Source organism: Myodes glareolus, chromosome 20, assembly GCF_982192425.1.
Source record: "Myodes glareolus chromosome 20, mMyoGla1.1, whole genome shotgun sequence".
Taxonomy (NCBI): domain Eukaryota; kingdom Metazoa; phylum Chordata; class Mammalia; order Rodentia; family Cricetidae; genus Myodes; species Myodes glareolus.
This window is the reverse complement of record NC_142045.1, coordinates 55,845,287-55,870,387: the sequence shown is the minus strand read 5'-3', so window position 1 is coordinate 55,870,387 and position 25,101 is coordinate 55,845,287. Positions and strand designations below refer to the sequence as shown.

Below are 25,101 nucleotides of genomic sequence, written 5' to 3'. Positions count from 1 at the left end.
TTCCCTGTCCCTGCAAAGCTGCGGGAGACCAGCTAGGGTAAACACTGGGCAGCTAGCAGGGCTTGTATCTCTGTTGTGCTTCTGAATGTAGCAAAACAGTGATTAGCAAATATTCCCTGGAAAAAAGCAGATTGTGAAGGATTCCTACAGACACAGTCTTATACTGGGTCCAGCCACTGACAATTAACTCAAAGCCAGCTTTGGAGTTAGACAATGCATAAAGAATTCATTAAAAGAACAAATTCCCGATAGCCCTTTAACAGGACATCTGGCCTCTCCCCTTAGCCAGAGTCAGAGGCCACCTCTGATAGTAGTGGGTGCCACTTAGGTGTACAGAGCTCTTAGCTGGACGCTTGCTGTGTGCAGTAAAGATGTGTCAATCCTGCCAGAACTTAAAAACCAGCAGAGCTAAAATGTGCATGAGACCTCCCACGGTGCAGATACTGTCCCCATTTTCCGTTCCCTCTACTTCAGCACTTGCTGACTAGCCAGCCCTCCACGTCGCTGGCACTGTGCTCCCCACCTTCACACCTCTTACACTGGGTGCTACTGCAGACGGCCCTACCAGCCAACTCCAGGGTATGTCTCCTTTAACGCTCTGAGCAGAGGCCTTCTCTACTCTCGCCTCCTCTCTTTTCTAGGTAATATAAGCATTTACCAAAGTTCCACATCATTAACAGAATTCTCAACCTCATATCTTCACAGTGTCACCCATGTTAATCACACTTAGGTCTGTGACTTTGAGTTTCTTCCTGAATCCTTACGGCCAATCCAATCGGACCCTCTCTCCAGATTCCTTGCTAGGTTCCCAGGAATCTGAACTCAAGATCACTGAGTTGACTGAGAAGGATAGTGTTAACAGCTCAAAAAGTTTCAATACTTAAAACTTGATTTGAATTCATAACAGTTTTTCAAAACACATTACAATTAATAATATAGTCTAAAGAGAAATATTTAGAAAGCAGATCATTTTTTACATATTTCTATGATTTAATTACTTTTATGGTATACTCACTTATAGCTTTTGTTTGTTTGTTTTCCAGACAGGGTTTCTTTCTGTAGCCTTGGCTGTCCTGGAACCAGCTGGATAAACCAGGCTGGTCTAGGACTCACAAAGAGTATCACCTCCTCTGCCTACCCAGTGCTGGGATGAAGGGCACGCACCCCCCCACAGCCCTCACTGCAGCTTTTATTGCTTATACTTTAATACAAAGTGCCACTTAAACATCACAACACTAAAGGAGCGTACAAGTCAACCTGGAGTATCTGTAGCTTAGAAAAGAAAGGTTTCTCGCACACAAGACAGAACACCACACTCCACCCCTCTTGCTCATCTTGGGGCAAAGGACACAGCCACCTCAGGGCTCTGAAACCGTAAATACCAGCAGGCAAATGTCAGGAAGTGTAGGATCGGGCTTCTCATAAGTCAACAGTTATTTGTTTCCCCTTTCATTATCCAGGGGGTTGAAGTAAGCTGAGAAGTGGGCCTCTGTGTAGAAAGAGCTGTGGAGAAAGGCCACTCTCCAGGATGTGGCTCCGAATGAGGTAGGAAATTTCTTTTTCTATATTCCCCCATTTCCTAGACCTTAGCAATTCTACCTTGCTTACAGCCTAAAGGAGAAAAACCAGATGATCATATCAACTGAAGAAGTATCTAACACAATCCAACCTCTAGTTGCAAACAGGAGAATCTCTTGGATCTGAAAAGGGACATCGAAGAAAAGGGGCCACAATTACCATGATAGCTGTGAGAGAGGAAATACTGTCCCCCTAACACTAGAAGCGAGGTCAGCAAGGCCAGACCACAACAAGGATGCCTGCCTGGAGTGCTCTCCCTCCTATTTATCAGCATTTGTTAAGAATACTACCCTGTTCCGAGAGCAAAAGGTATAGAGAGGTAGAGGAAAAGAGAAACAGAATCCACAAGATGCCAATGAGAACACTGTACAGAACCTATCCAGACACAGAGACACAGGAGTCACGGACGGGGTGCTTCACAGAGAAAGTCTCAGTTCTCTTAGAATTGACCCATAGACAAAATGTCATTAAAATCAATCCTGGTACTTGGGAAGCTGAAGCAGGAGGACGGAGCATGTAAGGTCAGCCTGGGCTGCAGTGTAAGGCCTTATCTCCAGAAATCAATAAATACCTAAGAATAAACTAAAAAGTCCTGGCAGGATTCTTAGGCGATAAACACAAGCTAATTCTAAAGTTATATGGAAAGGAAGTAGACCGCTAATACAGTGTGAACCCAGACATAAACTGCCAAGACAGTGTGAACCCAGACGTAAACTACCAGGACAGTGTGAACTCAGACATAAACTACCAAGACAGTGTGAACCCAGATGTAAACTACCAAGACAGTGTGAACCCAGATGTAAACTACCAAGACAGTGTGAACTCAGACATAAACTACCAAGACAGTGTGAACCCAGATGTAAACTACCAAGACAGTGTGAACCTACACGTAAACTACAAAAACAGTGTGAACCCAGACGTAAACTGCCAAGACAGTGTGAACCCAGATGTAAACTACTAATACAGTGTGAACCTAGACGAAAACTACCAAGGCAGTGTGAACCCAGACATAAACTATCAAGACAGTGTGATCCCACCTGCGACTAGACGAGGTTTAGGGTACAGCAAATCCATAACCCAGTAGATGACAGAGATGACAGAAAGGCTACCAGCCAGCATGACGGGCCTGCCTTTTCTTATTTCTATTGTACAAGAAGTCATCTAAAATAACAATAAAAGTCTAGAACTTTCTTTCCTTCTCACAGGAGCCCTCACAAATGCTCCACAGTGTTAGTGGCTGCCCCCTTCTCCACACCCGGGCAGAAAGTGCAACAAAGGCGTCTGCAACTGCTGAAGTCATGGCAACCTCTCTCTTCTCAGGGAAAGGGAAGCCACACAGCAAATCCAGCTCTTCATCAGGGCATAGACTGCACTGCTGCCTCTAAGGACAGGGTCCATCCACACCCCAGGCTGAGGTGTGTCCTGCAAACCTGGCCCACAGCCCTTCAGAGCCAAGCTCACCATGTTTTCCAGAAAGCCCTCTACCCTTTCTTGCGACCTGTGCAGCCCAGCAGTATTCAGTACACAAAAGGCAGCCAGCTGCTTGGGGCTGCTGTCCTGCTGTGCGCAACACAATAGGAAATGAAACAAAACCTAAGAAATGAGATTTATGGGAATAAAAATTGTCTTAAAAATTCAAATTTTAGCTGGTTTGACTAAATTCCCTTACTTTCTCAAAGCCTCTAAAGCAGTGGTTCTTAATCTGTGGGTCATGACCCCTTAGGGGGTGGTCAGACGGCTTTTTCACAGCGGTCACAAATCAGATACCCTGCGTATTGGCTGTCTACATTACAATTCATAACTACAAAATCACAGTTATGAAGTAGTAATGAAATAATTTTCTGATTGGAGGTCACCCCAACATGAGGAATTGTACTGGGGTGGCAGCGTTAGGAAGGGCTCAACACAGCTCGAGGCCTATGGTTTTCTGACTGGTTACGTGTGCTTGCCACTTAATCTTCCTTTCATATAACACATCAGCCACCAGTGCCAGCAAGAATACCACAGGGGCAGGCACCTCTCCTTAGTGGGGCATGCGGTCTCCCCCTTGAAAGCATTGCTCACCTGTCCCCAGCACCTGTAGGAACAAGCAGCCGCCTCCTCCCTCTCCTCCTTCTTCTCCTCCTGTTCTTTTGAAGTCATCTACCACCTACCTGGAAGCTTCCTCGAGGATGGTGACACCTTTGCTGAGCTAACAGTTAATTAAGACTAGGGAAACGGCTTACTTGTGACTTCTCAATGTCTTTTAGTCTGATTCAACCAGAGAAGGGCTGAAGTGGGCAGAAGCACACCAGTGAGATCCAAAGTGACTCTTTATGGCGCTGCTGACTCAGTGGCCTCAACAGCAGAAGTCTTGACTTCATAGCAACATGCCACATCTCATTCTGACCGCAAGGCCAGAACCTTTGTCTAGTAGACAAAGGAGAGAACCATAGCTCAGTTGTGCTCAGTGGCTCGCACTGACCGACACGTGGGGTGTGCTCAGATGTGGGTGCGTACTGGGTTCCTTTGGCTTAGAATCTTCCTGCATTCCTTATTTTCCTGTCAAAATTTGGACCTAACATGGCTATGAATCCAATAAAAGGATAATTTTTATTTAAGTCACACATTCAGGTCACCAACTGCTCTGTCAATAAGAGCCAGTAAGTTTATTTTCATTTTATCCAGCATTTGGTCCTTGAAACCATCTACCTAGCCTTCAGAACACTCACTCCAACTGTCCCACACCTTCACAAGAATACACCGCGTGTCAGTAAAAACGACATCTGTGTCACTGATGCACTGAGCTAATATTAATTAGTCCTAAAGACAAAATAACACTCGGTGCTGAAATTGAGTTGAAGAGCTAAAAGGAAGCTGTCTTGTTCACCAGGGAAATGCCACATGAGGAACAGAGGTGGCTCGGAAGCCCGGAAATGACAAAGACAGCTACTATACTGTTTGTGGGGGCGTGGAAATAATTCCCAATTTCTAAGTCCGTTCCTGAGAAAGAACAGTGAGCATGACACACTGGGTAACAGTGCTAAGAGAGTGAGAAAGAAAAATGAGCTTAAGTTTTATTAAATATTAAGATCTATTCCACACCTTAAAGAGAGAAGCACATTAACCCTGAAACTCAGGTAGGACCTACAGAGTTATCTTCAAAAATGTGCATTATGTCAGTTTTTGAAATTTAGAGCAATTAAAATGAATACAAGGGAAGCAGAATACTGCCTCCAAATTAGGGAAGTGACGTATTCCTAATCTAGCGGTATCCTGGCCAAACTGCTGGGGAACATTTAAACATTCTCCAAGTCTTCACTATTCATCAGTATGCTAATATCACTGAGTGAGTTAAATTAAGAAGCCTGCCTTTCAGGCTTCCAGTATCTTTCTTCTAGATGCCAACTATTCATTGCTTCAGGAGGTCACAGAACCTTCCACAGCGCACTCTACACACGCTCAGACTTCTGACATTGACTGTATTATAAGAAGAATGACGTTCAAAACAAATTGTCCTTCAGGGAGAAAGTGACTGTCCTTAAGAGATCGGCTACTCAGCTTCATGTTGCTGTGAGTGTGGGATGGGGTGACTGAGGTCAAGGCCCAGGAAGCCTGGGGTAGCGTAGGCCCCGGGAATAGGAGAGGCTTCTCACAAGACTCTTGGCATGCCCCACCACCCTCCTTTAACTAAGAAAAGATGACCATGGTTAGGGAGAACCTTCTGAAAAGACAACAGAGGAAACACAGAATGTTCCTTTTGTGAGGAAAAGTGGACTCAGAGAAAAGCTCTTTGGAGAGGTCTCTCTTGGCCTGGGCCGAGCCCCTCCTGATGCCTCGGTGACAGCAACACCACCAGCCCACCTCCACACAAGCACACAGGCCAACCTATAAGGTGGCAACTGCCTGAGTCTTGACTCATTTCTTTCTGATCAAAACCATGAACAGCCAGTAATCTATTGCATGCTTATGTTTAACCCAAGAAGGTGGCTGAAACCTCTCCAAACACAGGCAACGCTGCCAGCTGACTTCAGTTTTGGTCCACTTCACAGAGGTGGCAACAGAGGCATGAAGAGTTTCAGTTACTTCCACAGGCAGCTAGACATGAGCGAGGGGCTGAATCCATGGCCTCCCCAAACCCCGCCCCATCTCATTATGGTGAAGGGGTTTATGACTCACTTTCTGCAGTGAACACTGTGCTTACGACATAGTAAGAACTCAATAAACGCTATTTTCACCCCTTTGACTTAGGAAAAATTGGCGTAAGTGAGCATAACAAACAAACCTAGCTCAATTTTTCATTGTGCAGCAGTTCAGTGTGAGTCAGACGTATAATGAGGTTGTGATCGTAGGTGACCTCACGACCGGTTCAGGATGGAGAGAGGCATCTGCAGCTTCCCCTCCCCTCCCCCCCAAGCCACATAGATCACTGCTGCACAGAGAGGCCACCAGGAGACAGGCTGTCAGAGTGGGTAATGAAGGAGGCCATGAAAGCCATGCTAGGCAAGAGAGGGCTGATGAGGGGTGAGACACCAGGTGTCTGCCATTATGAGGCTCCTCAATGAGGCCCACTGAGGCTCAGTTTACAGAAGTGGGGCTCAGGCACCTCCCCTCTCAACCTGCATATGCGTGTCCATTTCAGGGCAGAGGTTTTCACACTTACACACGCTTCCCATGGTGGGCTAATTAAACTGGACTCCAGATCCCACCCCAGACTTATTTTTTTATAGGACATTATTCTCATTAATGACCCACAGACAACCAGTCTCGAGTCCTGAAGTTGTAGTTTGCCATAAAGAGCTGGGAACAGCAAAGTTTCTCTACGTGGAAGAAAGGAGTTTGGATTCCAGTTCCAAATCTGCCCGGATCTGGGCACCTCAATGTACTTCCTAAATAACAACAACGCCACCTGTCCTCCAGATGGCAAACGGCGGCACACCATCTCAGGGCCAAGCTCCGTGGTCAAGATGCATTTATCCTTTCGTCCTTACAATTTCTTACATAATCACTTTTTACCTTTATTTATTGTGTGCGTGTGTGTGTGAAAGAGAGAAAGAGACAGAGATAGAGAGAGAGAGAGGGAGAGCGAGCACATTTCTGCAAATACGCCACAGCAGGAGTTAGAGAACTGTTCACTAGAGCTGCTCCTTTCACCACATTAGCTCTGGGGGTTGAACTCAGGCCGGCAGCCTTGGCAGCAGCCACCTTTGCCTGCTGAGCCATACTGCTAGCCTAAATTTTATTTAAAATTCCTTTCCTGTTCTAATTGATTTAGTTAATGCGTATGCCACATGTCTGTGGATGCCTGCAGAGTCCAGAAGAGGGCGCTGATTTGCTGACGCTGAATTATACAGGACAGGCGGCTGTGAGCTGTCTGGTGTGGGTACTGGAGCTGACTGGGCCTCTGCAAGAACAGTACACACTGTTAACTGCTGAGCCGTCTCTTCAGCAGCTAGCTCAGCTTACTCTTCTTATTTATTTGTTTGTTTATTTGTTTGCTTAGGCAGAGACCCAGGAGGTAGCCCTGGCTGGCCTGGAACTTGCTATGTAGACCAGGCTGGCCTCCAACTGAGAGAGATTCACTTGTCCCCACCTCTAGACTGGGATACCAGGCACAGGCCACCATGCCAAGCTTACCCTTTCTCTGCATCGACACTCTCTTTTGCTGGCCCATCTTCCTGCACCCAGACTTCTCATTTCCTTTACCATGTGCTCTAGCTCTGTCTCCTATGGCTCGTTTCTCCCCTTCTTATGGGCCCCTTTCTGCCCGTGTTGGCATCTACCAACTCACTCCCATATAAACCTGAGAAGCTGGGGTCCCGCTCCTGAGCGAGAGCCTCCCGGATTTACTTTTCTGAGCCGCGGTTACCTCACTATTTCCCAAGCCTGGGCTTAGGCCTGATCCTTTGCACCTTCTCACGGGTCTTCGGGAGCCACTATTGCTGCTAGCTCTGAGAACCGCTGCTTGAAGAGCAGCTTTGGATACAAAGAGGCTTTGGTAAGTTCAAGGGATGAGCTGGACTGCCCGGCAAGCCAAAGCTGGACCACTACGCTGGTCAGGGAGTTGCGCGCGCCCAGGACAGGACAGGTGTCACCAGGGGACCCCAAGTCTCTCTCTGCTTATGGTCTGTGACTCTACTTGGCAGGACATGTACAAAGGAAACCTGTTTTCCATTTTCTCTGCAATCCAAAGCACAAATTCAATTTCAGATACAGTTCTAAACTTAAATGTAATACTTTAAACAATTGTTTTTTAATTCCAGCCAAATTTCAAATATAGATTGTGCCAGCAAACCCTTATTAGGCAGTTCTGACAGCAGCGGGGAGAGGAGTCTGTTAGAACACTGATTTCTGTCCCAGGGGTCACTACAGATGCAGTCTAGAGAGAACAACATGCAATTCCTATACTCACAAACAAACAAAAGGGGCTGGAGAGATGGCTCAGTGGTTAAGAGCATTGGCTGCTCTTCCAGAGAACCTAGGTTCTATTTTCAGTACCTACATGGAAGGTTACAACTGTCTAAAACTCCAGCAGATTCGTGGGCACTGCATGCACACTGTGCAGACACACATGTAGACAAGACACATAAAAATTCTAAAACAAAATAAAATAAAAAATAAAGACACAAGTCTTCATCTAAACCTCACACATGGTGATCATCTTAGCTGTATTTTAACCAATTTATGGGACAGAAAAAAGTGAGGGAAAGTTGACCAGACCAAAATTAAGCCGTTAGGTTTGTTTGGAAACAGTGGCAGGACTCACTATAATTGCTCTGTCTCCGAGACAGAAGCACACAGTTGTGTTGACTAGACTTCCATACACAGCATCCAAATGTACTCCAGAGGCAAGCAGCTTCACCAGCTGAGCAAGCATCTCACCAGCCATGTTCCCCTTTATTCAGTTCTGACCTGAGGTCCCACTTTTGTGTGTGTCTAAGGGTTAAGCGTGGGATCTATGGCTGCACACATTCTAAGCAAAGATTCCATGTCGAGCCACAGCCCCAGACCTCGCTAGTGCCACCTATGCCATTCAGCATGACTACAGTGAACCAAATTCACTTCTTTCAAACTCCAGAGGTGGCTCCTCGCACTGCAGATCACCCGTTCTCCAAAGCCGTGGCTTAAATAGCTTTGAAATCTTCACATGCACTCTAAGCCTGCCGGGCACGCTGTGGCCAAGAGGGTCCTCAACACGATGTGAATGTTGAAAGCAAACAAGAAAAAATCTGCCACTGCTCTAAAAAGCAAAGCTGGTTTTTGAATTACTCAGAAAAAAGGTATTTGGAAAGAGAACTGGGTGATAAGAAATGCCAGGATGGAACATCTGGACCTCACAGCTGCTGAGCTGCTTCCTTCTTTAGCTTCTGGCAACAAGAAGAGCCTAGGGCTGAGACACCTTCCTCAGCAACTGCTTGCCCTGCAAGCATCAGGAACTGAGTTCCAGTGTCAGAATTTATGTAAAAAAAGCCAAGTGTATGGCAAGGTCTTGTAATCCAAGCAAAGGAAAGGTAGAGAGGAGTGGACAAGGGCTTGTTGGCCAGCCACACCTGAGTCTAATCAGTCAGTCCCAGGCTGGGGGGGGATGGGGGATGGGGATGGGGAGAGAGAGCCAGCACTGGGGGGCTTTAATGCCAGCAGTTGGGAGGCAGAGGCAGACAGATCGCTGAATTCAAGGTCAGCAGGTCTGCATATTGAGTTCCAGGCCAATCAGGATGGCACAGCTTCAAATCAAACAAAATTAAATTAAAACCGAAACAATGAACAAAAATCAAACCATCCCAAACCAACCAAGGTGGGACCACCTGAGGAAGAGCAGCATTGAAGATCCCTCTGGTTTTTGTTTGTTTGTTTGCTTTGTTTTGTTTTTGCTTTTTCGAGGCAGGGTTTTTCTGTACCTTTGGAGCCTGTCCTGGAACTAGCTCTAGTAGACTAGGTCGGCCTCGAACTCACAGAGATCCGCCTGCCTCTGCCTCCCAGCTAGATCCCTCTGGTTTCTATAAGTATGAACACACATGCACACACATAATGTACACACATGCACCCACACAAGTGCACCCACACACACTCAGGACTAGAGAATGAGAAAGCACTGCAGAAAACAATGGCCGATTTTCCTGCTGCTGGCCCTGCTGTCATCCCAGCACCCAGGAAGCTGGAGCTCTGTGGGAGGAGTCTGCTGCTGGCCCTGCTGTCATCCCAGCACCCAGGAAGCTGGAGCTCTGTGGGAGGAGCCTGCTGTTGGCCCTGCTGTCATCCCAGCACCCAGGAAGCTGGAGCTCTGTGGGAGGAGCCTGCTGTTGGCCACCTGCTGTGCTGCTGCTGCTGGCTCAGTTGTCAGCATCTGATACCCATGCATTTCCTCCTTACTAGATGCTGGCCTGGGAATCATCTTGTTTTCCGCTTAACAGAGGTTGGGACCAGGGATACCTGGCCTGAAGACAACCAGGACCTGAGCCTGAGCTGACGCTCCCCCAACCTGATAACCCAGAGCCCCAAGGCAGGAGCTCCTGCTGGGCCACACCTGATTACCAAGACAGGCTTTCTGGATCTCCCCCAGTGAGAGGGCCTGCTGGCTGCAAGCTCAGGCTTTGCCTGAGTCAAGGCGGCTCAGAGCCAGTGCTAAGTGTTTTGAAAGTGTGAAGGGCCAGCTAGGAGAAACAGCAGGCAAGTGGGAGCAACCCATGTGAGGAACTCTGTTCTGTCCACTGTGGAATCCTGAATGAACCCGTGTCTGCTCTGGGGGAGTGAGCAGAATGAGGGTGTCGGGTCTGAAGGTTGTCAGGAAAGTGGCTGTGGATGGAGTGTGCAGTCACATGAATCACAGAGAAAACATGAAAAAAGGGGAAACCATGGGTACAGGAGGGGAGTGATTTCAAGTCTGAGATGAAATTCTCCCTCAGAAGCTAGGAACTGTGGGAATGTATCACTACTGTAGTTAGAAGCAGTACAAGCTTTTAAACTATATTTCACTTAGTACCTGGTCTGGAACGTAGTAACTTAGGACAGATGCTCAGCCCTGGAACTGGCACTGTGACACTGTGGCCAGCTTTCTCACAGCGCTCTGCACTCACCGGTACGTGGTCTCTGGAAGGAGGTCCTTTATCACGTGTGTGGTAGTGTTGCCCACAGTAATGCTAGTGTCTCCGAGATCAACGTTGTAAGCAACGATTTCAGACCCATTATTGCACGGCTCTTCCCAGTTCAGTACAAGGCACACAGAGGGCGGGTCCAGGTGGGCATCGAGGGGCTCCTCCTCCAGCACACACAGCGTGGAGACAGGGTCAGGGGCAGAGGCAGGCGTCTGGCAGTGGACAAGTTCGCTATACGGCCCTGCACCTGCTGGATTGAAGGCCTGGAAAACAGAAGGGTGTCGCCAGGTCACATCATGGCATCAGCAACATGCCAGTACCTCCACGTTAGCCAGTGTTAACTACATCACGGCATGAGCACATGCCAGTACCTCCACGTTAGCCAGTGTTAACTTCATCACGGCATGAGCACATGCCAGTACCTCCACGTTAGCCAATGTTAACTTTTTTGGTATGCATCTATGTATATGTATGTGTACATGCATTTGCATGTGGAGGTCAGGGGTCATCCTTAACTGCTCTCTACCTCAGCACTGATGTCTAGGGTGGCATGTGTACCCTACTGCCTGTGAACACCCAGGAGGCTTCTCAGCTGCCATCTTCCCTATCCTCCAAGCTGTTCAGGTTGTATCCAGAGTTCCTGGGAGCACCCGTTTCCCAATCACCCATGTCCCGCCCATCAGACCATCTGAAGTCACCCTAGCACAACCACCTCCTCTCTAGCCAATGTGACAACCCTCCCTGGTCTCGGCACTGGCCCCGCCCCAGAGTCTGTACCCACAGTGATTAGAAGGACATGCTAATACAGAGGTCAGGACTTCCTTTGGTTTTACATTTTACTTTATGTGTATGTGTAGGAGTGCATGGCACATGTACAGGTGACCCACATGGCCAGAGAAGGAAGGCGGATGTCCTGGAGCTGGAGCTACAGGTGCCTGTGAGCAACCTGACATGGTGCTGAGGATCGAATTTGGGTTCTCTGGAACAACAAGGGCTTTTAACCATGTGCTCCCTCCAGGACTTTCAGTTTGAATCTTCGTTGGCGTCCTTCTTACCAGAACGAGATGGAAGCCCTTTACCACAGAAGCACACAGAGACCCTATCTGAGGCTTGTAACTGCACGTCAAAAGCACCCTCAGCACTTGGCTTTCATTACTCACTGTTCTTAATTTCACTGGCTCTGCCGACTTCCTTGCCAGTCCTCACGGACATCTACCTTAGGACTCGTGCCCTTGTGGTTTCTTAAGTCCAGAGACCTTCCTCCCAGACACGCTTCATCTCAGACTTCTCTGCAAGCCCTCGCTAGCATCCTATTTCAGCATCGCCCTCATCACTAACATAGACAGAGCTTATTCATTTGTGGGCCTGGAATGCCTCTGACAACTCAACCAGAAGCTGATATGGAAGACATGTTCCATACGTGTTATAAAGTACTACATAAGTGTTATAAAAGTATTATTCTCTTTCAAAGAATAAAATATTTGGCAACTTTCTTATAGCAACAAGAATCTCAGGACTGGAGAGTTGGTCTCTGGTTGAAAGTACTGGTTGCTTTTCCAGAGGATCAAGGTTTAATTCCCAGCAACCACATCTGCCTGTACTCCAGTTTAGGGAGATATGACACCTTCCTCTGACCTCCGCACATATGTGGTGCTGCACATGTGCCATGCATTGTCACACACACACTCGCACAACACCCATACATAGAAAACAATAAGATACTTTTTCCAAAAGAAAAGGAAGTGGTAAAAGCCAGTTCTCGATTACTTGTGAGAGTGTGTCAGCACAAGCAATGAAACTAGAGACAAATCTGAATTTCTAAGGCCTCAAACAAAGCATACGTTTCCTTCCTTTGTTAATTAAAACAGAATTCCCTAAACAAGGGACAGGTTAAGGACATTTCTTTCACGAACTCCCACAGAAGTTGTGTGGTAATGCTCTGAGACAGTATGGCTTCATCACAACCCCTTGGCCCCTTTGCCCGAGAACTGTAGCTTAACAAATTATTTCAAGAATCTGTATCTTGAGATTTAATTTAATTTCTGTTCTTTCATTGTACCGAGGACTGAACTTGTAGCTTTGTGCATGCCAGAGTTTATTTAGATATAAACTTGTTACAAGGACTTGAAGAAGTAAGACACAATGGCAGCAGGGTTCCTCTCTGCACAGGGACAGGAAGCCGGTTCCCCCAGTGTCCCATGGGCTGGCACAGCCGAGCCCCGGGATGACGGTCCTACTGTACTGGTGAAGGGGTGGTAAAGCCACAGGGGCCAGCACTAGGAAAAGCCACAACAGAAGCTCTCTGAGCAAGCTCTGGACTCACGGAGAGCCGCAGGAACACTAACGTCTGCACAGCTCTTCCCATGCTTCCCCTAATGCCCACAGCTACACATCAGAGGTAACAATCAAAAGCAGGCAGCTGGGCCCGGAGAAAAGGCTCGGCGGCTAAGTGTGCTGTCTATACTTCCAGAGGACCCCTGTCAAGTGCCAGGACCCAAGTGACAGTTCACAGCCAGCTCTAGCTATCGCCCTTCTTCAGGCCTATGGGGACACTGCGTGCATGTGGTATACAAGCATTCAGGCAAACAACCACGCATATAAAATAAAAATAAGTCCAAAAAAATTTAAAAAGACAGAACATCCCGGAAACTATCCTTGGCACAGTACTGCAAACCACACAGACCTAACTCGAATCTCACACCTTTCCAGCAGTGATCTTTCTCTACCTGGGGTTCTGCCCGCTGCCCCACTTCCCTCTGGTTGGCGGTGTAGAAAACTCCGTCTTGACTGACACACTTCTGATTCAAACTTTTCAAAGGAAACTTAAAAGCACCTGTTACTGAGCATGACTATGGTCGTGATGTACAAACGCCTCTTGTGAATATTTACTGGTTGTTCATTAGTGTGTGTGCATGGTCGGGGATGGTTGAGGATAAAGGGCAGTTCTACCACTAACTAAGACACTTAATTAAAATATTCCCAAGGAACAAGACAAAAATTCCTGAGAAAAACAAAAAATGTTTTAAATCACTTTTTAGAAAACAGGAGAGTTATAAAAAACGAATTCTTTTGAAATGTCAAATATTCAAAAGAATATTCAGGGTTGACTTGACCACACAGTAAGGTCAAGTGGCTGGAATTTGTAATTCTATGTGGTCCACAGATACCAAGATGTCAGTAAGAAGAGACTTGCTCCTGGTGACATTTCTTCAGCTGACTCTCCTGTCAAAGGTTCTAGTTCATGACAAGCACAGACATTTAAAAACCTGTTTTTACCGCCCACTGCCAAGGCAGACACACGGGGCTATCACACAGGCTCTGTCTGACCCCGGCTGCCAAGGCAGACACACGGGGCTATCACATAGGCGCTGTCTGACCCCGGCTGCCAAGGCAGACACACGGGGCTATCACACAGGCTCTAAATGACCCCGGCTGCCAAGGCAGACACACGGGGCTATCACACAGGCTCTAAATGACCCCGGCTGCCAAGGCAGACACACAGGGCTATGATGCAGGCTCTGTCTGATCACTCTGCTCTATTCTCAGCACTGTTCTCCATCTTATTTTCCGAGACAAAGTCTTTCACTGAAAGTGGAGCTCACCAGTTTGGCTACTGGTTGCACCACAAGCTCTTTGAAACCTACCCATATCTAGTCTATCCACTCCCAGTGCTGGGGTTCCAGAAAGTGCTATAGCACCTAGTTGTTATATGCCTGCAGGGATCTGAACTCATGTCCTCACGTCTGCGTGGTAAGCACTGCTCCAAAGGCTCCCTCTCCCTGTCCACAGAGGATTTTTGTTCCGTGTGATCCTCCCCTACAAGGTCTTCGGGGAACACCTGCCTTTGCGAGCGGTGTCCAGACAGTCACCTACCTGTAGTCTGCAGCAATACTGGGCAGCAGGCAGCAGATCCTGGATCTCAAAGCAGGTGTCTGGACCATGGTAAATGAGTTCTAGGGAGTCTTCATCTTCACCCCATTCCAGCCTGTACTCGGAGATGTCAGCACCAGGGCTCTCGGGACTCTGCAGGGCACACGTTTGTTTGCAGTTAGCCATTTCACTGAGGGGAAGGAGGGCAGCATGCCCAAGGTAGGACAACACACACAAAGGGAAGGGTGGCACTCGGCTTCCTCTCAGGTCTGACCACTTCCACAGCTGGAAGTGATACAACTTTGTGTGTGTGTGGGGGGGGTGAAGGCAGAAGCAACAGAAAGGGACGGACAGCACACATGGGACTCACCTCCCACCCCACCAAGACGCATCCATCAGGCGTGAAGGAGATGCACGGTGCTCTGCACTGCCCAGGCGGCCCCGTGGCGGTCGTGATCTCTGACACGTCGGAGTAGGGGCCGTACTGAAAGAGAAGAACACAAGTCTCTGCAGGTGAAACATCGAAATCTTATAATTAAAGAAGAGGCCAACAGCATCCACAGTCACCTGATGTTATTTGTTCTGGCTGCTGGCATCCCCTCTCCCTTTGGAGACAAGAGTTTGCCGTGTATTCCCAGTCAGTCTTGAACCCACGAAGCTCCTGCCCCAGTGTCCGGAATGCGGGGTTTACAGGCATTCCACCATGCCCGCTAGTTACTTGGATTCTGTTTTGAGAAGCAACACTGCTGTACCGTGTTTTCAGAATGCCCTTGGGTCTCATGTGACATGACTTTTCTTTATATTGTCAATGACCAGCACATACTGTCAATTAGCCTTTTTTCTCTTTTTAAATAAACTCTGCCAATTAATGAAATGCAACAATTCTCACAGAGCTCATCGGTACACACCACCGAGGCTTTGGGAGCCGCGGGCATTGGCTGATGCTTTCACTTTTCTGCCCTTCTCTGACACCCTTTGTGGGCCATCTACTCCTCACTTCCAAGCCCCTGAATGTCTCTTAAAGAACCCATTCGTCTACCACTTCACGGAGACAAAAGGACAGTCCCTCTGTGGATCTACACAGACACACATCCTCTCAACTTCTGACCCCCAATACCAGACACATGAGACAGAAGGAGGAGGCAGAGACTTGTGGAGTTTCCAGAGGAATCAAATAGAAACCAGTAAGCTGCCTCCTCAGGCCCCACCCACTTTGTCTGTAGGACTAAACAACTCAATGCACAGACAATATGTTATAATGCTTTCTGGGGGTGTGTATACATTCATGTGTGTACAGTACCTGTGTGTACGTGTGGAGGATGGAAGACAACCTCTGCTTCTACCGTGTTTTCTAAGACAGGATTGGACCTCACTAAGTAGGCTAGGCTGGCTGGCCGGAAGCCCCAGGTATCCTGTTCTACCTTCTCAGTGTCGAGAGCACAAGCATGCTCCCTCATGCCTAGCTTTTTAAAATGGAGGGTTTGGGCTCTACCTCAGCTGTGCGAAAGCTCTCCTGACTCACTTTGCCTAATTCCCCTAGAGAACTTTAACTGAGGGAAGCAGACCCTTTGTGTGCCGGGCCTGTAGGAAATTGTGACAGTAATTCTTCTCAAATAGGATCTTACTACACAGTGTAGCGGCTGCCGGCAGGGGGCACATACTCCTGAGGAACTTCGGGGGCTGAAGAGGTACATGCACTCCTACTACGGGGGTAACCGCACACTCACCCCTCCGTCATTCAGAGCCCGCACTCGGAAGCGATACACAGTCCCAGGAAGCAGGTTGCCGACTGTACACTCCAGCTCGGGCCCATGGTACACCTCGGAAGCTACGGCCTCGGGCTCTGTCATCTCCACGCTGTACTCGGAGACCTCGCAGCCACTCTCTGATGCAGGGACGTCTGGGGATGTAAAAATGTTTCATCTTTGAGCACTGTTTCTGGATTTCTATTTCTTTTTAAGTTTGTTTTATTTTTACAGTTTTTTTTGTGTGTGTGTGCCTGCACGTATGTGTGTGCACCGTGTGTGGATGGTGCAGAGGCCAAGAGAGGGCAGCAAAGCCACTGAAACTGGAGCTATGGGTGGCTGTGAGGCTATGTGGGTGCTGGGAACTGAGCCTGGGTCCCCTGCTCTAGCAGCAAGTGCTGTCTTAGCCACTGGAGAAGTTTTTGGATTTCAGTTGACTGAGTTACATTTGATTTTCTATCAATATTTTTCAAAATATGTAGGTGGTGTGTCCTTTGAGTGTGTTTATTTGAAACTATTGAGTGTTTTGTGTTTCTATTCCAAGAGGAGCCTCCTGAGTGATCCTAGCCACCCAAAGCAGGGAAGTTCAAACAGGTTCGGTCATATTAAAAAGGAATAATGAACACTAGGAAGACCATCACACTTCAATAAAGGAAAGGGAAGGAAGGAGGGAAGGAAAAATCTTTTTAATGTCAGATGTCATGCCAAGTCTACGGGACCCCAAACTGTCTACTAGCGTTCTACACATTTACACTAGAAGTGTGCGCACGTGGGCTGCTGGCACACTGGGGGCAGTGAAGCATACACTGTGGAGAACCAGGACCCACTGAGGAACTCAACGCTACTCATTGAGCCATTTCTGGTTTAATTTCTACATTTTACACATGTTTCCTTCACAGGCTGAACAATCCCTGCACAGGCAGGCTATTCTGGATTTCCTCTAGAAATGTGGCCTCTGAAAGGTGGAGTAGCAACAGTGTGTGCAGCACCCCAGCAATGGGAGCTAAAAGGTGTGGGGTGAGGGAAGCCCAAGGTGCCCAGGTTATGGAGAGCACAGTTATGCCAGCAGGGGGCACAGCTTTAGAAGGAAGCCCTGGAGCCGAGTGACAAAGCACTGCGTCTTTACTTCCCGCTGTCCTCCTGGTTGATACCCACATGAAGGTTTATACACTCACCCCATTCTAAGTGGACTTCTTTGTGCTTTGGTCTACCCAAAACCCTCGGCGGTCGGCACTGACCTGGCGCAAGGCTTAGTGTGCGAACGGGGAGACTTTCAGAACACTGTGGGAGAAACACCGGAGAGACCATTGCTTAGTTACTGTGAGCTGCTCATACCTCACCTACCAGGCTACGTCTATCCCACAACTGTAAATGGGACCAGAAAGGAATTACATACTAGATGTGTGTGCCTGTCATGTATCAAACTCTTCAGAAGGGTCCATGCCTGTCTACATGTGTAAGTGTGGGCTCTCACTGCATACAGTGCCGATTATAGCAAGAGCGGCTCCCTCTGACGCCACAGTACTAGGATGGAGAAGCGTCCACTCTAAGCACACTTATTTTCCTTTACGTCAACATTAGAAGGACCCTTCATGAGGATGCAAGAGAACACAAAACAACAAATGGATAAAATGAAGAATGGCACTTTAATGGACAGCCAGTCACAGAAATGGCAGAGGAGGGTCAGAGGGAGCACTCATCCACCGAGTCTGACTTTCACAGTAGTTCTGTAAACGCTAAAATAACTAGGCCTCCCTTTGATGGGATCAGGCTGTGCCAGGCTGGTGGTAAAAAAGCTCACCATCTTACAAGAATCAAAGAAATGGGGTGCAGCCAGGCAGCTCCAGTTCCCTCCAGAGCCGTGATGGACGGGAAGTGAACTCTGTGTCAAGTAACACAGATGCTGCCCTGCAAAGCCCCTCACGTGGGAGGTGCCCTGAGGCTCTACGGCTATGGTCTGGATGTGCTCCCCGCACAGGGGAAGAGTGTTCTGACTGGACTTTGGGAACAGCTATGCTAAACGTGCGTGCATGTGTGCGTGCGTGTGTGCGTGCATGGGTGTGCGTGTGTGTAAGATCCAGGAACATGTTAGACAGGGCAAGCCGTATATTCAATAATCAATCTTCTACCGGGTGACTAGGTCATCTCTCTTTCTCATCATATGGTTTTAAATCATCTACGGTGAAAACACTTTGAACACAGTGCCTATTTCATGAATCTCAATACCACACCTACACTCATTTCAAGAGTACTTTGCATGCATTCACTGGATTGTATGGAACCTCTGAGCACTGTGTGAGGCAGAAACCAAGCCTCCTGACATGCCACCGGGTTGATCTGCATTCATACAGATAGAGACATGGCTGCAGCCTGCAGACCAAGAGGGGACATTAACCAACAATATTGCTTTTACAACAATCTCCCAGCAGGTGGCAGTAAAGGACCTGCACGGTTCTGCAGTAAAGGAACAGCTACATGGTCCACTGTTACTGACATGTCCGGCCTGTCACACACTGATTGACCAACCTGACTGTGCCCACCGGTGCTGATGCAGCAGACCCGCAGTCTGTACAAAGTGCCAGGCTTCAAGTGGGTAAAGACATACTCCATAGCAGAGCCGCTGTAGGCCACTTCCCACTGACCAGCTGTGAAACGAGACGCATGCAAGTTAGAAACAGCATCTGAGGCACAACACCAAGTGGCTTCCACAGCGCCACCCAACACTAATATACACACGGCCGTTTTTTACGGCCACTGTGATGTTGCTGACCATGAGGTAGGGAGGTGGGAAGCCATACGCCATGGGCGTTAGCACAGGAGGCGGGGACTAAGACAGTATTGAGCAGCCGTGAATGCCATGGTGAGGAGGCCATAGGACCAGCTATGCAGGGGCTGCCCACAGTGCTTCAGCCAGGCCACCTGCACCTTTGCAGACCAGGCTGAAGGGAGCAGACAGGGTGGCTGGGGGTGTCCCCAGGCTGATACCCCTGGAGAGAAGCACCGAGAAGCAATCCCGCCACTTCCTGCTTCAGCGTCAGGCTGCAGGGACATCTTCTCTCATGTGGTTTCCAGCTGGGCGCTCTACACAGCCCTTCAATCCCCCCCCCCCCCCCAGCTGTTTTAGGGGAAACACGCTCGCCCTGTTCTACGGTGTTTTATACAGTAACGTCCACAAATCCCTTCAGCTGGCTATTACGGTAGACTTTATCCCTCCCTACCTTGTGGTCCTAGGTCTTATTACGTCAGAGTTAGGACAAAGTTCCGTGGGAACTTGGAAGTTAGACAGCAGTGCTTGAGTTACGGGGCGGACAGCCTACACTGAGGAACAGCTAGGACAATGAGACATGGAAAGATCTATTAATTACTCCCATGCACGGCCAGCTTCGGTGCTAAGGTAAAATAACACTCACTCGTGCACTGACTCAGTACCTGAGGGAGCTGGATGACGGGGAGCAGACTTACACTTTCTCCATAAACAACTGGGAGACACTGACTTCTCTCCCAGTCTTAATGTAAACACTAAGTGTGTTCGCTAGTGCAGAAACTGATTTCATGTTAAGAACAGCTGTGCCCGTCTTATAGAATTCTCCTATTTTCAGCTTAAGGTAGTCCCTGACAGGCTTTAAAGAAAGACAGCAACAAGACAGCTCCAGGGGACTGTGGTGCACAGACCGAAGCAGAGTCACTGTCCCCAGCGCCCCACTGTCCCCAGGGCCCCACTGTCCCCAGGGCCCCACTGTCCCCAGGGCCCGGGCGCTCTCTCGGCACAGGCACACACACTTGACAGAAGCACTGACTACAGCAGCCCGACCGGGAAAGTGAGGCCAGGTTTAGAGTTTTGACAACTATTATCTTTATCTATTGAAGCCCAGTGAGTTTTATTAGAAAGAAAGGCAAGAGCATTTTCAGGGCTCCAAAGATTTTCCTTTCTGGCACTGTCCCTCTTAAATGATGACTTTTGTGTGTGCTGGGGGTGCACGCTCACATCCATGTATGTCAGCGCGCATGGGGGTGCTCACAGGACAACCTTGTGGAGCTGGAACATGGGTTCCAGGGACTGAACTCAGGTCACTAGATGTGGCGGCAAGCCCCATGGCTCCACTTTAATCCTTGTAGTGAGACTGCTGATGGGATTCTAACTCCAGGGTCACCATGGAGACCAAATACTATCAAAGTCTGACTTCTATCACTGGCCACACTATGACTTGGCTGCCACTGGACATGGCAGGGTGCCAGGGAGACCACTTCTGACCCTCCGCCCACAATTTCCAGAAGTGTGGCAGGTTAGGGGAGGAAGAGCTCATTTACCCTGTGGCTTATAATTGACACAGAAAATAGAAAACAAAACAACCCAGCATGTTTTCACACTTCAAGTGCAATGAACTGTGGTGTCTGAAAACTGGGACGTACTCAGGGGTACAGTTTGGGGGTAGAGGGCTTGCTGACAGCGCTTGAAGAAAAACTAACTCAAGATCAAACGCTAGTGAGAGGGAGGGAGGGAGGGAGGGAGGGAGGGAGAAAGGGAGGGAAGGTTATATATATCATATATCATAGATAGATGGTAGATTGACAGACAGGTAGGTAGGTAGGTAGATAGATGACAGACAGACAGACAGACAGACATAAATAGCTTGACCACACTACTGGCTGTATATCATAGAACTAAAGGCTGCCGGCTGCTGCTATAGAAAGGGTCTGACCGCATCAGGACAAGAATTCAACGGTGTGAATGCACTGTATAAAAGTTCCTGAAGTGTCTGTCACCTTCAGAAGTTCCATCTGTGATCTCCAGCAGATACTTCAGGATTTCTGAGCCGCCACTGTCCTTTGGAGCATCTGGAGAGCAGGCAAACACCATCAGTGAGGAGAGGAGAGGACAGGACGGGACTGGTAAACATCGTCACAGAGAACCAAAGAATCTACTGCTATGTGCCCTTCAGTCTGGACTGGACCAAAAGGCACAATTCCTTATGATCATGACCTCTGGCCCTTTAATTTTTTTTTCTTGAGACAGTATCTCATACTTCAGGCTGGTCCCAAAGTTTCGGCAATCCTCCTGCCTCGGCACCGCACCCTATCACTGAGAGTACAGGTATAAGTGCCTCGCTTCCCACACTGGCTCCTCAGTGTGACATTTGTCACAAGAAACTGTGACATTTGTCAGGCTTCTACTTAAGGTGGCTGAGATGCAGGATGGCGTGTAAGAGTCAGCGTTCACTTAGTGAGACATGCGCAAAACGAGGCAAGGGAAATGACGTCCAGAACAAAGACTTTACTCTGGAGAATCGGAGGTGACTCTTTAAGATTTAGTGACTTTTACGTAAAGTAGAAATGTTTAGATATTTATCGTGTTTTATTATTTTTACTTCATATATTTTATGGGCAAGCAGATATTTCTGAAAAATGAGAAGGGAAGAGACAAGAAAACTGCACTGATAAAATAAATAAAATTCGTAATGGAATAAATTCACTCCGCCACACTTTCTCCCAAATCAGCTCTCTATCCCCACCATGGAGCCTGGATCAACGTGTTACCAGGCAGCACGGGATGAGGGCTCTGCCAATTACCAGAGTCCCCTAAGTCGCCCTGGAAAAATGGACACAGACTCTGCCTGCAAGAGCTTTGGTTTTTGAGTATGGAAACGTGAGGCAGAATAATTTTGCCAAACTGTGAAGAATTCAATTCATGCCTGGCAGCAGCCTGCCACCTCTACATCCTTGGTCATGGGGGAGACTGGACTTTCCTCACACGGACTGAGGAAGCTCCCTCTCCCAGATTGTTGCACTACTCGAGATCTCCATGGTGACATTGACAACAGCGAGGATAAGGTCAAACCAAGCACTGAGCTGAGGAGGAGGAGGGAGTACGCAGCGAGACAGGCTTCCTGGAGGAAGGACCCACGGCAGCCCCAAGTCCCTCACCTGCTCTTAACCATACTTGTCCTCCAGGGAGAGAGGGCCTCAGCGTTCTCTGATAACTCAAGCCAGCACACTTGAACTTGGTGTCCAGTGATGGCCTGTGCTCTGAACTGCACCCCACATACAGGACCTTTAGAACTCTACGTTTTTCTGTTTGCCTTTCACTTGCTATATACACATATTCATATATGACGTTAGTGCAAAGCACAGACGTCTTAACCACTCCACACACAATCACAAATGTTTCAGCCACACAGGAAGGAATATGCCTGTCCCTGAAGTGGCCACACTGCAGAGATGCACTTCAGTGTCCTTCCAGGCTGTATCTCAGCCCTAAGTGAAAAGATCCCGAAGCTCGGCATGGTGGCTACAGAACAAACAACACATTTTTTCTTATTTCACTGCAGCACTTTACATGTTAAAAAATTATATATCTAAATCTGAAATTTCAGTATTAATTTAAAAATAGTATTCTTATTAAATTTTTAAGGTGAGTCATTAAAGAATGAATTATCTAATTATGAATCCTCAGATTCAAATCAACAATGTATTTATAAAGGGAGGAAGACTGTAATATAAGAAAATTATTAAATAAATGAGACACTCTTAAAATTGTTCATTTAAATAGTCCACTAAAGTCTGGCCATACATTCCAATCCCATGGCCTCCTCCAGTCCTCAGGATGCTTCTCACACATGTGTAGCACATGCATGACGCTCCCATACACGATACTGCGTGCCTGTGTTTGATTTGTCACCACTGAAATTACGTCAACAAGGAAAAGCAGCAGCAGAGGCAGAAAACGTACCCCACTTGACGCTGAAGCCGTGCGATGTGACTGGCCCTTTAATGAGCGGCCTGGTCGGAGGTCCAGGCCGGTCAGGACTGGTCGTACAAACCAGGACTTCACTTGGGCAGCTTCTCCCTTCCATGTTAGAAGCAGTCAGCTGTAACACGGCCAAGAGAAGAAAGAGCAGGACACGTAAGTTACAGGCTCCAGCAATGTCGACAGGGACTCTGAGACAGCAAGGCCAGACGTGGGGACTGATGCCCAGCCACCCAGCCACCATCCATCCAGCCAGCCACCCAGCCAGTGCTTGCTTTCTTCAGACAGTCGATGTGTTTGTCGTCATTCATTTTGCTGATATTTGGTTATTAACAATTAAAACTAAAACTATAAAGTAGTTTTAGCTAAGGATATTTGTATATCCTTATAGGAAGAAATATAAGCCTAGGGTAATGGTGCATGCCTATAATCCTAGCATGTGGGAGGTTGAAACCATTCTAGGCTATGTAGCAAGTTCCAGGCAATTCTGAAATAGAGTAAGGCCATGTTTCAATAAAGGAGGGGGAAGAGGAGGCTGTAGTGGAAGTATACTTACTTAAAATCAGAATGTTTCCACCTATGCTGTGCTGTTTGGTGAAAACATGGGTAAGTCAGACAAAAACTTAACTTATGGAAGAGTCAAGCAGTGCCATCTGGTGGAGAATAGCAGCAGCACAGCTATGATCTGGGAGCCAACATTGGTATTTTTAGCATACCCAAAACAATTATATTCCTCAAATAGTCAGTCTCAACACTCCGCTTGATAATTTGACAAATATTGGGGTGACTACATGCCAAATTAAATTACTTTGTCCTAAAATTAGAGAAGCGAGGGTGGAGAACCCTCAGGGCATACGAGGAAGCAGAGTGCTGTGCACAGGACCAACAGAGGACGCACTGCGTGAGCAATGCAAACCAGCTTCACGCTTGCGGCTCTGACACGGATCCTTACTGTAACATTAGCGGTGCCTCTTTATAGGCCCGCGGCTCTCCACCTGTGGGTCAAATGATACTTGCACAGGGGTCGCCTATAAGACGGCCTGCATATTAGGCATTTACATTATGATTCATAATAGTAGCAGGATTACAGCTATTAAGTAGCAATAAAAGTAAATGTGTGGCTGGAGGTCACCACCACGTGAGGAGCTGTATTAAAAGGTTGAGAACCTCCGGGCTAAGCTGAGCAAGGGGTGGGGAATGGGAGAGAAGACTAAAATGGGAGGAATGGTCAGAGGGCAGAGCATGAGAAGACAGCACTGGGAAGGAGTGCATGGCCAGCAAGGGTAGAGATACACAGAGTCAGGAGTCCCCAGTGAGGGAGGGACACAGAGTCAGGAGTCCCCAGTGAGGGCAGGACACACAGAGTCAGGAGTCCCCAGTGAAGGCGGGGCACACAGAGTCAGGAGTCCCCAGTGAGGGCGGGGGACACACAGTGTCAAGTTAGGGTCTTCCTGGGTGCATACCTGCCCTCACTGCAACTGCATCTTCTTGCATGGTTTTCTGACTAGAGAGTACGCCTGCTTCTTTGAAGGTGCCGCCCACTGTACCCCTTCTTGACTACAGACTCCACTGGGAATGTAAGTGGGGAAACACTAAAAATGTCAGAGTTAGTGCCGAGGCGATGAGACTCACCCTGAACTTGTACTGTGTGCTTCTTTTGAGATTTTTTACAGTACAGGTCAGATCTTCTCCACTGTACTTCGGGTGGAAATGGTTATCCTGAAAAGCCAAAGGCAGAAAGAGACATTAGAATCTTCATACCCACACCTCGAATTCCAAAGGACCCAGGACTTTTTACCGTGGCTTCCTATCGCTACCATGAGCCCAGAGGCTGGCAGCCATAGCTGAAGAAGGACCAGTCACGCCATGGACAGCTTTCTAACTTAAATTTAGGTCTCATTTGTCACACGGCAGTGTAGCCTGGCTCTGGCCAACTGTAATATGACAAAGCAGTAAGCATGTGACATATTTTTATTTAACAATTAATTTATCAAGAGAAAAGCCTGCTGTCGGGAAAGCAGACACTGCAAAGGGGCTGCACCATAGCAGGCAGGCAGGGTCCCTGAGCTGCAGCACTCTCTTCTTGTTAGAG

General features: G+C 48.0%; 1 protein-coding gene across 5 annotated transcripts in view; it reads right to left on the bottom strand.

Moving 5' to 3' along the window:
- Positions 1–25,101, bottom strand: part of Fndc3b (fibronectin type III domain containing 3B) — a 292,925-nt gene that overhangs the window by 24,639 nt on the left and 243,185 nt on the right. For all 5 annotated transcript variants that reach the window (XM_087899629.1, XM_087899628.1, XM_087899630.1 and 2 more), the window contains 9 exons: positions 24,642–24,728; positions 22,992–23,130; positions 21,029–21,100; positions 18,791–18,909; positions 17,440–17,545; positions 16,247–16,419; positions 14,890–15,003; positions 14,523–14,672; positions 10,632–10,912 (listed from right to left, as the gene is read on the bottom strand). In XM_087899629.1, the coding sequence (XP_087755755.1) occupies positions 10,632–10,912; positions 14,523–14,672; positions 14,890–15,003; positions 16,247–16,419; positions 17,440–17,545; positions 18,791–18,909; positions 21,029–21,100; positions 22,992–23,130; positions 24,642–24,728 (1,241 nt within the window). The remainder of the gene's footprint in view (positions 1–10,631; positions 10,913–14,522; positions 14,673–14,889; positions 15,004–16,246; positions 16,420–17,439; positions 17,546–18,790; positions 18,910–21,028; positions 21,101–22,991; positions 23,131–24,641; positions 24,729–25,101) is intronic.